General features: G+C 56.6%; 1 protein-coding gene across 5 annotated transcripts in view; it reads left to right on the top strand.

Moving 5' to 3' along the window:
• RASAL1 (RAS protein activator like 1) overlaps positions 1-13,409 on the top strand; it is a 153,077-nt gene that overhangs the window by 99,237 nt on the left and 40,431 nt on the right. For 2 of the 5 annotated variants that reach the window (XM_073313147.1, XM_073313148.1), the window contains exons 20-21: positions 908-984; positions 2,066-7,745. In XM_073313147.1, coding sequence (XP_073169248.1) covers positions 908-984; positions 2,066-2,205 — 217 coding nt within the window. In that variant the 3' untranslated portion in view covers positions 2,206-7,745. Of the gene's footprint in view, positions 1-907; positions 985-2,065; positions 7,759-13,409 lie in introns of those variants that run through there. The other 3 variants (XR_012155095.1, XR_012155094.1, XM_073313149.1) reach the window with 3 other exon arrangements.

Genomic DNA, 13,409 nt, shown 5'->3' with positions numbered 1-13,409 from the left:
CCTCAGCCTGGGGCTCTGCTCGGCTGAAGCTCCCCAGCTCCCTCTGCCCTAGGTACCCCCTCAGCTTTCCTGGCAGCCAGGTTCTCCTCTCTCCACCTAGCCAGAGAGAATGTCTCTCCTTCTGGCCCACTGCCCTCTTACAAGGGCCAGCTGGGCCCTAATTACACAGGCTACAGCTGTGACTGTTTCCCTAAACAGCCAGGTTCCCCCCTCTCAGCCCTCTCCCAGGGCTGTTTTAAGCCCTTCAAGGCATGGCGAGGGGCCCCACAGGCCCCAAGCGAGACTAAAAGGCAGGAGAACCAGCCAGAGACCTGGACCCCAGAAGGATTATGTGGGTTCCTAGACCCCCTGCCCTAGTAATCTGAGCCTGTAACACCGCAGGGGAGATGAGAGAGGAAGGGGGTCCCAAGTTCTCTGCTCTGAACACCCCTTCTCACCTTTGGTTATTAGATCATTATTTCAAGAGAGCTCACAGAGCTGGGGGGCCCCATTTCCCTCATGGCTGGTCTGACTAGGTGGGACCATACAGACGGGGACCAGAGCAGGGGGGCATACGGGCCGGGGTGAGGGGGCCCTTGTGCATGGGGCCATCAGGACTGGGAGCCCCCTGCGCATGGGGCTGTACAGACCAGGGCTGGGGCCGGGGGGGGCATACAGTCCAGGATGGGGGGCTCCCTTGCATGTGGTTCTGTACAGACCAGGGCCAGGGGGGCAGGGGTTCGCTTGCATGTGGGGCTGTACAGACCAGGGCCAAGGCAGGGGGGGGCCGTACGGACCGGGGTGGGGGCCCCCTTGCGTAGGGGGTTGGCATACAGACCAGGGTGGGGGGCTCCCTTGCACGTGGGGCGGTAGAGACAGTAGCTGATGCCCCTGCCCCTAAGAACTCACATGTCTCCTCTCTCCGCAGGGAGAAGTACATTGAGTGTTCAGATGCGGGGCTGGTGCTGGAGCAGGAGAAGGGGCCTGGTCCCCGTGCCCAGGGAGGTACGGAGCCCCCTCCCCGCCAGAGCACTCAGGGGCAGCCTGCAGAGCTGCAGCGGGACTGGGCTGAGGGTTGCCATCTTTCTACTCGCACCCTGAACTTAACACCCTCACCCCGCCCCCTGTCCCACGCCTCCTCTTAGGCTCTGCCCCTGCCCAGCCCATTCTCTGAGCCCCCCCTTGCTCCCCCAGCTAACTCCATCTCCCCCTCTCTGTCGCTCGTTCTCCCCACCCTCACCCGCTTGCTCATTTTCACTGGGCTGGCTCAGGGGGTTGGGGTGCGGGAGAGGGTGCGGGCTCTGAGACCCCCAATGCAATGCAGAGCTACACTGGGGGCCGGGGGTGGCAGGTCTGCGCTGCCCCGGGGGCCAGGGGTGGCAGGTCTGCGCTGCCCCAGGGGCCGGGGGGTGGCAGGTCTGCGCTGCCTTGGGGGCCGGGGGTGGCAGGTCTGCGCTGGGCCGGGGGGTGGCAGGTCTGCGCTGCCCCGGGGGCCGGGGGGCGGCAGGTCTGTGCTGCCCTGGGGGCCGGGGGGCGGCAGGTCTGCACTGCCCCGGGGGTCGGGGGTGGCATGGGGCGAAGGCCTGAGTCCTGCTTGCTGGGGCTGGTGAGCCATCACTGCTGCTCCAAGCCATTCGCAGATGGGGAGCTCCTGCCCCACATGCTGTTTCCCAACCCACCCAGTGACCATGTCGCAGACCAAGGGGACCTGGCAGGGAGTCTGTGCAAAGCTGCCCGTGCCATCTATGGAGAGTGGCTGAGCATTGCCAGCTGCTCCCTGTCCTTGTGACCCTCTCCAACCCTGCCACCATCTGCCTGCTGGCTTCCAGCCCACCCTCAGCTGGCAAGGGGCCAGGTGAGGGCCCACGGGCAGGGGTCTGGTTGTGCTAGCTGGCCCAGGAGCCCTGTGCTCCAAAGCCTAGCCTGGCCTGGTGGAAGTGAACCCAGTGGGTAGCAGGACATGGGAGTGAGCATGTGGTTCTGACCGGCGCCCCGCTGGCCCTGATCTGTCGGGCCCGCTCACATGCCTGTGCCTGCAGAGGGCACTATGGGCTGATTGCCCCTCTCCTCTCCCTCTGTCCTGCAGATCAAGGCTGTTCCTGCCAGGACCGCCAGATGACGGCTGCTGCCCGCCTGCTGAACGTCATACAAGACCTGGAGCGTGCCCACAGCGCCTTCGAGCGCCGGGAGAAGGAGGAGGCAGAGAATGACTCTCACCGCCCATGAGAAGCCTCCTCCCCCTGCCCCACCCCATCCCTCCCTGGCACTTCTGTTGGACCGTGCCCACCTGACGATGGTGCGCGGGAGTGGGCCCTGGTGCTGGGAGACACCGGCTCACTTGTCACGGTGCTCTAGGCTGGGAATGGCAGTGGCCACATGGCCAACCCACAGCTCAGGCCAGAGGTGATGGACCACAGCAAGAGAAGGCACAAACCAGAGGTGGCTGAGCTCATCCGCTCTCCTGCCTCCTGGCGGCCTGCTGTAGTGCCCACATCAACCATCAGATGGCGCTCCAGAAACCCTCCATGAACCACGCCCTGAACAGCACCAGCCAACCTCCTTGCCGTCCTTGTCCCGGTGGGGCCGAGAGCCAGAATCCACAGCCTCTAATGCCAGTGCCTGGGGAGGTGAGCTGTGCCCATGCCCCAGTGCCATCCTCCTGCAGGCTGTACCTGACCTTGCCATGCACGGCCTTCCCACTGAACCTCAGTCCGCGTGCGCGGCCAGCCAGTGCCTGCTGTCCTGGTGTCCCAGAGGCACGTGGGGATGGCAAAGAGCCTACCCCTGGCTCCTGAAGACAGATCACCCCCGTGCCCCGTCTGTGCGTTTCCCACCCCACATTCCAGCCTTCGTGGCCACTGGGCGAGGGGAGGCACTTCTGTGTCTGTAACTGATGAAGGACCTCAAGGGAGCCCCTAGCGATGATCCTCTGAACAAGAGCCGGGCTCTTGGGTGGAATAGCATGTGGGCCGGACCGCGGTCCTGCAGCACTCCTGGCTGTGCGGCAGAAAGCTGTCCAGCCTGCACGCCAACCTCTGCCAGCCCATCTCTCTCCCCCAGTTCCACCTGTGCTGGCCCGGGGGCCAGCCACCATGAACTCGGCTCTCCCCAGCACCTCTTGGTGGCGGAAAATCTAAGCTCTGCCCCTGGAGTGGTTAAACTCCTCCATCTCCCCAGGGGATGATGGCTTGTGCCTAGAGCGCAGTGTGCTTGGAGGAGGAACCCAGGGCCCTGCATCTACTGGGTGCTGCTTTAAATCACTGCCCTGACACTCCATCCATGTGTGCACTGCATGGGTATCCGCACAGCCCCACTGGGCGCCCCACAGCCTGCCCTGTGTGCACAGGGCTGAGCGTAAAACCCAGCTGGGCTCCTCTTTGCTTGTGCCAAAGTCCTGCTCAGGAAGCAAGAGGGGGCTACCCCAGGGACGTCTCACCCAGATCACCTGCGCATGGTGGAGAAGCCTGCATCACTCTGTGTAACTCTGGTAATAGGCCAGAACAGGGCAAAGAAACCAAGTTGAAGCAGGCTGGACAAACATACAGATCCTGGAGCAAGGTGAAGTGTGATGTGGCCAGAGGGGGGTGAGTGTGGCTGAAATGTGAGCTCCCGAACCAGCCCAAATCCTCTGGCCGGATGAATGTGAGACTGATAGAGTGCCGGCAGAGGGGCTGGGAGCAGAGAGCTTCCCCCTCCCCTCTCCTGGGCAAAGCTCTGACCAAGGTGGCAACTGGTCCAGCCAGCTCGCTGCACCGTGTGGATAGCAAATGGGCTGCCTGCGGCTGTGTGCACCCCTGCCTGCATGTGCCATTGGGAACAGAACCAGCGTGCCCCCGCTCGTGCCAAATGGCCAGGCTGTGGTTGTCGAGGCAGGAGGCAGTCATCTTGCAGACTGTTTGGCTCAGTGGCTATCCCGGGCCAGGGGGGCTTTGGAGTTAACCGAGATCAGTGGGTCTCATTTATGGACCCCTTTGGAAATCTGTTGTCTGTATATATAGCTGAATGCTGTTCAGTCAGTTTTCAGTCACAGTCTTTCGCAGACCACTTAGACATCGTCCACCGACTCCCGGGGTCCACGGCCCACTGCCCTCGATATATTTGCACACACACCTCTCTGTCTATTGTGCATCTCTCAGTATATGTCACACACACAAACTATGTTAAAAGAACTGTAATAAAGTTGCCAAATGAAGCACCTGAACATTAAGAAGCGCCTGAAGTAAGGAGGCCCAGGCACCCTGAATTCAGCCTCCTGGTGTGTATGTATTATGGGCCAGTCTCCCATTCCATGAGCACATACAACTGGTTTCCCCAGGACCCTGCGCAGAGGAGGGGCCATGCTCACTGGATGAGCAGCTGGCCAATATTTTCTTTGCTCCTCATTGCTCAGTGTGTGGTTCCAGCCTTTATTTACTGCACACCATTCAAACCCTGCTCTGGAGACAGAATAGTTTCTTCATGGGCTTTTTTCTGGCACTCATGGCTATAGTATCAGTGCTTCATGAGCATTAATTACTTTATCTTCAGCTAAATGGGTGCTGTGCCCCCTGTTTTACAGAAGGCAAACTGAAGTGCAAAGATTAAAGTCAAAGGTGTCCGCTAATCTTAGGTGCCCAATATGCAAGGCCTAGGACCGCATTTTTCAGAGTACTCACTATTATATCACATCTGATATGTGCAAAGCCCAGCGCCCATTGACGGCAGTTGCCGCTGTGAATGCTCAGCACTGCTGCAAATCCAACCCAGGGTCCATCCTCTGCTCTGAGTAAGGCAGGCATCCTGTGGAAAACACAGTACATGATTGTGTTGTACATAATGCATACACATGGAGCCAGATTAGGGTTTCACAGGCATCCTTAATTCGGGCATTTCCTAACTTTTGAGCACTTGACGTTGCAACCTTAATGTTGTTGTAACATAGTTTTTTGTGTGTAATTTCCTAAATTTTTAATAAAGCAAACTTCAGAACCAGACATTCCCTCATGTGACATCCCCATGGCTCAGCAAGGCTGGAAGCTTTAGATCCAACCCAGAGACCTCTGCCACTGGAGTAAATGTTAGCAATAGTAGGTTGTTAGCCTCTCTGGACCAGCACTACAGGGGGATGGGATACTTTGCCTGTGGCTTTCACAGCTATTTGCTGAGAGAAGAAGGATGAGATGTGGGAATCAGGTCCCATTCCAGGCGCTGAGAAGAGGTGTTGTGGTGGGCACAGACTTTTCTGCCCCCTCCCCCAAGTTTGACCAGTTCTTGGTCCCGTCTCTTCCCTACCCCTGACTTGTCCCATTTTCCATGTGTCGCCAGCCCAAGGCTCCATTCCTCAGGCTTCTCGCACCATTCCCACTTTCCTTGCCCAGCAAGTACCAGTCTCCCCCTTCTGGACTCGCTGGCCCAGTCACCTCACACTCCATTTCCAGTCTCCGTGCCCAGCCAGTCCCAGTTCCCAACCTCCCAGCTTCTTGCCTCCCCGCCCCGCCCCCCCCTTCCCACATTTCCCATTGCCACTGTCAGTCCCAATCTCCCTCCCTGGGATACTCGTGTGTCCTCAGAGTCCCCTGGTCTCTGCCCAGCCACTCCCAGTCTCCCACCCCTGGCTCCTCATCCAATCTCAGTCTCTCCCCGCATCTACAGCCTCCAGTCCCAGTCTTCTTCCCCCTGCTCCAGCTCTCCCTCTCTGCCAGCCTCCAGTCTCAGTCTTCTTCCCTCTGCTCCGGCTCTCCCTCTCTGCCAGCCTCCAGTCCCAGTCTTCTTCCCTCTGCCCTGGCTCTCCCTCTCTGCCAGTCTTCTTCCTCCCGCCCTGGCTCTCCCTCTCTGCCAGCCTCCAGTCCCAGTTTTTGCCTCCTCCCCCAAGCTCCTGTCCCAAGTCTACTCCCTGCTACCCCCTCCCTGGCCTAGCCCTTGTCCCCTCTGCATTCAGTGCCATGTTCCCTAGGCACTGAGAGCCCAGAACAGAGGGTCTCCCTTCTACCAGTTCAGATGCTGGGCTCTGGACTGGGCATGGCCTGCAGCAGCCCGGAGCTGCAATTGCCAGGGAAGTCCTGCTTACCCTGGGCTGCAGTGCACCGGGAATGATGGAGCCTCAGGGGAGTTTAGCTGGTAAGATTCCTCTACTGAAGAGGTGCATAGTGCAGCTGCTTGAAGGCTTATAAATTGGCCAATTTGGGGTGGGTATTCCTGGGGCTGGCAAAAGGTGCATCCCTGACAGCAAGGGCAGCCCCCTGCCAAATGGCAAGTCTCTGCCCCAAAGCAAAGGGGTGCTAGAGCTTCCCAAAGAAACTGCTGACAGGATCTTTTAACATAGGCAAAACAATGGATTCTTCCCCAGCTTTCGGCTCGGAATGGCTCCGCGGTTTTGGTCGAGCTTTTCCAGAAATATTCAGCCCGAGGCAGACGTCCCGCGTGGAGAATGTCAGCGCACACGGGGAATGTTTGGCCAAATTGTAAGTAACCGAAAACTGGGTCTTGTGCTGGGCAGCCGTGGGTCCAGCCAGCACCACGAGGACTTGTGTATTGGGTGTGGGCTCGGCTCAGCCTGGGGATGGAGACACTCAGGTGCCTCCTGGGCTGTTTTTGCCTGGTGGGATTTGAGCACGTTTTGACCAGGAGATCTACTGGGGTCCCCGACGGGCACCACACTGGGTGCTGAGCCACATTCTCCTTGGCTGCTGGCAGTGTGAGGCATTGTCGGTGTAAGCCTGTGGCCAGAGGGAGGGCACTCGCTACCCCCAGCTGGTGCAAAGGGAGCTTCATTTGCATGGGCTGCCTCCCCTCAATTCCTCTAGTGACACATGGGACGTCACCATAACTACACAGGAACTGGAGCTGAGCGGGGAGTGGGCTCCCGGACAGGCTTGGGAAGGGGAAAAAGCTTGTTAGCTAGGGCTGTGTGTTCGGCTTCCCCTTCTAGAAGTGCCTCCCCAGGGGATTCCATGTTGATGCAATGAGGATTTTGCCATGGGGCAGAGCAGGGTGGGCTCCGGTCTATGCAGGACCTCTACAGGGCTGACTCACTAACTGGGTTGGGTGGTTGGTGGCACCTCCAGGCACACAGCTGCCATGGGATCAGAGCAACCCAGCCCTACAAAGAGGCACCTGGACTAATCCCCCTGCTGATCCAAGATGTGAGAGGGGCTTGGTGAGATGGTCCGGGCAAGGGACCTGTGAGTCGCTCTCACCAGCGGGTGGGAATGCAGTTAGACTCATGACTGCCAAAGTACAGGTATGGGGGGCCGTATTCATAGGCACAGGAATTAGCGGTGTGGGGGGTGCTGCAGCACCTGGGCCCCTGGCTGCCAGTACTGCGCCAGGGGTCTCGGTTGCTGGTCCGTTCCAGGATCCCGGCTGCTGCCCTCCCATTCCCGGGGTCTCGGCTGCTGTCCCATGCCCGGGGCTCTGCTGCCACCCCATGCATGGGGCTTTCAGCACCCCAACTATTAAAAACGTTTCAGTGTCACTGGTGATATTTTACTGGAGTTGCGTACACGGCAGTCTGTTGCTGTGTTTTCTAATTATATGAGCGTTCCCTTTCCCCTTTCTCAGAGCGCTGGCAAGTGAGGCTGGGCTGCATGTTAAGGGCAACCGGGTAGGGTGCATTTAATTTGCCCAGGTTTGGGGGGGGGGACTGAAGCCTGTCCAGTTATTTACCAAGAAGGGTCCTAGACATAGTGAGCCCCAACATTCATCTAAAATGACCCAGCTGTTTCTGAGAGGGAGGCTAGGGAAGAGGATGATTAAAAAAAATTCTGGAGTCCCTCTTTGAGATGTTGTAGCATTTCCATGAGCAGGGCCTTCAGTTTTGGGGTGGGATGGGGGTGGAGGTGGCAAGTAGCCCAAACTGGGACAGGGACAGGGACAGGTTGGAGAGAACTGGGCAGGAGAGTCTGTGCTCACTATAGCATAGACTGAAACCAAGAGTGTCACTAGTCCTCTGCTGCCTGTGAAATATCTGTGAAAGCCGCTGGAAGTGTCTCATTCCCCTCTAGTGCTGGGCCACCTAGAGGGTGACACGCTATTAAAGGTATCAGTTACTCCTTTAGCTCAAGTGGCCGAGATCTGTGGGGTGGATCTAAAGGTTCCAACCCTGCTGATGACCCATGTGGGTGTCAATATGATGGAAGTTTGGTATTTAGTTTGCTTTTTTTAAAAACCTAGGAAATCACACACAAAAATCTGTTCAAAGAAGGTAATAAAGGTTGCAAAGTCTAACACTCAAACATTAGGAAATACCAGTATGAAGGTTGTATTGAAACCTTACGTCAGCCTCCTTAGGCTGGGCATTGTGATACAGTCTTTAATGACATGAGAACATACTATTTTTCCAGTTAGGACCCCCTGCCTCACTGAGTGCCCAGGGTGGACCTGCAATGGGACGAATCAAAGTTGCTAGGGAAGGCGACTGATGTCTGTAGGTCCTGTGCCTCACTGTTGTTCGAAGGAGGCAGGGGCTTGCAGGAAGAGAAAAGATGATCTCATGGTCAAGGCTGTTGACTGCTGCCCTGGAGAGCTGGATTCTATCCCTGCCTCTGCCACAGAGTGCCTGTGTGATTCTGGGCAAGTCACTTAACCCAGACTTTCCACAGGTGAGCACTAAGTGTGTGCTCATTTGTCTGGGTGTCTGACTTGGAGCCTGTGCTCTGATTCGCAGAAGCTGCAGCTGAAGGCAATGGGATCTGGGCTTTGACCACAGAGCCGCGGAACACTAAGAACTCTGAATAATCAGGTTCTAGGTGTCTCCAAGTGGGCATCCAGAAGTAGTGGCTACGTTTGACTGGAATCTCTCAGTTTGCCCAGCTGTAAAATGGGGCTAACGGCAGCCCTCACTTCCTGGGGGATGTGAAGATACATGCACTAATCCTGGTAAAATGCTGAACTAATGCTGACCGCGGGGGAACAGTCCACGAGGAACCTAACACCTCTGTCTCCAAACAGGGGTTCACTCCAGGGCAATAAACAAGGCCTGGGCTGCCCCCAGAACAATGAGGAGCAACCAAATGATCGGTCAATGAGCACCGCCTAACCTGGGGCTGGGCAATCTTCCCCTGAGGTTAGCGCGAGCCCAGAGCCCACAGCAGCCCTGGCAGGCTGGGCCCAGACTGTGCAGACGAGCTGTCGTATTTGCTGTGTTTAGCACATTCCCCTCACCAGCTGCAAGCCTCTGCTCCCAGGGGAGGGGCCGAGCCCTGGGATGCACCAGAAGTAAATAGCTCATAAATCAACTGGGCTACCTGCGTGGCCCCTTTGATGTGCGCTGCTGGGTATGCCCTCTGCCTTCCTCTCCCCACCACAAATGGGGTTTCTCACTCTGGGGAGCATGTTGCACTTCATGTTGCATGTTCAATCCTGAAGCACTTGCATGAGAGGAAAGTGATCAGGAACAGCCAGCATGGATTCACCAAGGGAAGGTCATGCCTGACTAATCTAATCGCCTTTTATGATGAGATTACTGGTTCTGTGGATGAAGGGAAAGCAGTGGATGTATTGTTTCTTGACTTTAGCAAAGCTTCTGACACGGTCTCCCACAGTATTCTTGTCAGCAAGTTAAGGAAGTATGGGCTGGATGAATGCACTACAAGGTGGGTAGAAAGTTGGCTAGATTGTCGGGCTCAACGGGTAGTGATCAATGGCTCCATATCTAGTTGGCAGCCGGTATCAAGTGGAGTGCCTCAAGGGTCGGTCCTGGGGCCAGTTTTGTTCAATATCTTCATAAATGATCTGGAGGATGGTGTGGATTGCACTCTCAGCAAATTTGCGGATGATACTAAACTGGGAGGAGTGGTAGATACGCTGGAGGGGAGGGATAGGATACAGAAGGACCTAGACAAATTGGAGGATTGGGCCAAAATAAATCTGATGAGGTTCAATAAGGATAAGTGCAGGGTCCTGCACTTAGGACGGAAGAACCCAATGCACAGCTACAGACTAGGGACCGAATGGCTAGGCAGCAGTTCTGCGGAAAAGGACCTAGGGGTGACAGTGGACGAGAAGCTGGATATGAGTCAGCAGTGTGCCCTTGTTGCCAAGAAGGCCAATGGCATTTTGGGATGTATAAGTAGGGGCATAGCGAGCAGATCGAGGGACGTGATCGTTCCCCTCTATTCGACATTGGTGAGGCCTCATCTGGAGTACTGTGTCCAGTTTTGGGCCCCACACTTCAAGAAGGATGTGGATAAATTGGAGAGAGTCCAGCGAAGGGCAACAAAAATGATTAGGGGACTGGAACACATGAGTTATGAGGAGAGGCTGAGGGAGCTGGGATTGTTTAGCCTGCAGAAGAGAAGAATGAGGGGGGATTTGATAGCTGCTTTCAACTACCTGAAAGGGGGTTCCAAAGAGGATGGCTCTAGACTGTTCTCAATGGTAGCAGATGACAGAACGAGGAGTAATGGTCTCAAGTTGCAGTGGGGGAGGTTTAAATTGGATATTAGGAAAAACTTTTTCACTAAGAGGGTGGTGAAACACTGGAATGCGTTACCTAGGGAGGTGGTAGAATCTTCTTCCTTAGAGGTTTTTAAGGTCAGGCTTGACAAAGCCCTGGCTGGGATGATTTAACTGGGAATTGGTCCTGCTTTGAGCAGGGGGTTGGACTAGATGACCTTCTGGGGTCCCTTCCAACCCTGATATTCTATGATTCTATGTTCCTGTCCCCAGCCCTGCCTTGTTTGTTTCCCACAGAGCTCGCAGCCTCTAGCGGGGAGCACAGGAGAAATGCCTGGAGATAAGGCAAATTAATTTGCAGGCTGAATGGCCCAGCCTTGTGTCAGCGGGTGCTCCAGCCGGGACAGGGGTTGGGGGGGGAAGGAGCTGAGTGACTGTCTGTGACTTTGGGCTGAACTTAGGTACCAGAATAACTGGCCTTCTTGCTCCAGGAGTTACCAGCCCCACTCCATCACCCTGAAGAGGAATTGCCTGTCCCCCAGAGAGGTGTTATGGCCTGGTTGGGAGCCCCTTTTCTGGCCCCAACCCCACACTTGCTGCAGCCAATCTTAGCAGGGGTTCCTGACCAGACAGCACCTGCCTGCGTTCGCTACCAGAGACCCCTCTCTGTACCGCAGAGACCGAGCAGCACAGCATGGATGGGCGAGAGCCTGCCAAGCCTGCAGGCAGGTGTTCGCTCTGCTGCTGCACGGGGCATTGGGCTCTGCTCCCTGACGGGCACTGGGGCATTGCCGGGGCAACCAGGGGAAGGACATGGGCACTGCCTGGATCCTATGTGCAACACCCCTGCAGGAGACGCTGTGGTCTGTACGCATGTCCACTCGGTCCAGGGGCTGCTCGGTGTGAGTTGGGAGGGTAGTTGTTCCTGTACAATTCCCTGTCTGCACATGCGTGTGCATATTCCTCAGTGTGCACTCCGGGGGCCCAGTGCTGCATGCATGCTCCAGTAGCTGAGTGTGTTCTGAGTCTGGGAAACCAATCCAGTTCCGCTCTCCCCCAGAGACTCTCTGCAGCCCGGCTCAGTGTCGAGTGTGAGCAGGAAGCCCTATCTCCTCGGCCCGCAGGGGATGTGAGCTTGGCCAGCCTTGCTGGGTGATGAGTCCTTTGCTGCAGCCCTCACTCCAGGCCTGCGCAAAGCAAAGCATGATAGATTGATTCCTCAGAGCGTCACTCTGCATTGCACAGCCCAGTACAAGAGCAGGGGCTTCAGGACGCCAGAGGGGCTGGCATCCAGAAACTAGACCATGGAACACTGGTTTTCTCCCCCGGCCAGCAATGGTGCCTGAGAATTGTTTGCATCTGGGGAGCTCCCAGCTGCTGCAGGCCCAGCCTCTGCTAGCAGGAAGAGCTGCAGGGACAGGTGTGGAATCCCTGGCTGCAGGGAAGCCCCCAGCTGCTCTCAGCCCAGCTAGCAGGATGAGCTGCGGGGGATGGTGTCAGCCTAGGCCCTCCTCTGGGCTGCCCTGGAAGTCTTACTGTTCATTCTGGGAACACTGCGCCGGGCACTGCCAACACCTGTTCCCGCTGCGGGTTCTGTGCTTCCCTGGGAGCTGCAGATCAGATGCTCATTACATGCTTTAATGACCACCAGCTGGGTTAGTGCTGGGCCAGAGCCAGAGCTCAGTGCAGCCTGGAGACAGCCGGCTCTGCACCACCCCCCTTCCCCTTTAGTCAGGGCTGAGCCAGAAACCTCTGCCCCAGGTGATTTAAAACAAAAGCCGGCTGGCCAGCCAGGGGGCACGGTGCACCGGTGCAAGCCCCAATGGTAGGCAGGGCGAGTGATGCAGGGCGCGATGCCTCGTGAGCGGGGGGTTCCCATCCAGGAGCCAGTAACTGTCCTGGAGACCTCACACCTCCTACCGCAGGGCCATGCGTCCACACCATGGGCTACGATCGTTGTGCTGCTTCAGCGACACTGGTTTCAAGCCATGGTGGGGGCGCCGTGATACTGACATGAAGGAGCTCACACTTCGCCCATCCACTTAAAGGCCTATCTGCTGGCAAGCCACTCGTCTCACCCAAAATAACAGCATCCAGCTGTGGCCAGTTTGGTATGAAAATCATACTTATACCCAAAAGAGTTTATACTGGTCTGAAAGCTGTGTGTTCACCAGGCCTAAGAGCATGTCCCTACTCTAAGGGGGAAAGGGGAAACTGAGGCACCGAGCCAGTGATTTGCCCAAGGCCTCTAAGCAGGTTAGCTGTAGAGCTGGGATTAGCATGCATTTGTGCAGGCCAGCGCTCTATCCACTAGACCTACAGGAAGCCTGTATTTGCCACTCACTGACATCCAATTGAGCCCCTTGGCTCTAATGGAGTCATTCCAGATTTACACTGGTGTAAACCAGAAACAAATGTGACCCAGACTAGGGAATGAAGCACTCCTCTCACCCCATCACCACCCCCTCCTTTCATTCTTGAACTAGCGTGAGAGCAGGGTGCAGAACTGAAATCTACCCCCTCCCGCCCACACATGCCAGCCCAGACAGCAACAAAGAGGCTGCACGCGGCCGTGTATGGATTCCACATTTATTTAATAAGTTGTAAAGACATCAACACATGCTGAGCATGACAGAGGCGATTCAGACAAAGGAAATGACAAAGCCCTTAAAGATTCCCAGCAAGGCCTTTACAGAGAGCCAGGACACGGCTCCCAAAGCATGGCTTCGGGAGACTACAGATCCTAGGATGCCATGCTCCACCTTGAGCGCCTTGTGGCTTTAAGCAGCTTGGCTCAAGATGGAACCATGCATGCTGGGAGTTGTAGTCTTTGCAGGCCACGTCTCTGTATTCAAGACAGCCAGCTACAATGTGCTCCATTTTAAGCAAACCAGATACAGCCCTGACAGCTCATCGGGTTCCTGCAGCTAGCAGGATTTGGGCTCCCCTGGCTTCAGAGGCATCGCCACCCAGCCTGGCCACGTCTCAGGGTGGCTCTATCGCCCCATGGCAAAGCAGATGCATTGAGCGAGTCCTTCAATAGCGCGGTCTTCCTG

Source organism: Lepidochelys kempii, chromosome 15 (genome assembly GCF_965140265.1).
Source record: "Lepidochelys kempii isolate rLepKem1 chromosome 15, rLepKem1.hap2, whole genome shotgun sequence".
In the NCBI taxonomy this organism is placed as follows: Eukaryota; Metazoa; Chordata; order Testudines; family Cheloniidae; genus Lepidochelys; species Lepidochelys kempii.
Note: the sequence above shows the minus strand (reverse complement) of the source record. Positions and strands in the feature narration are given on the sequence as shown.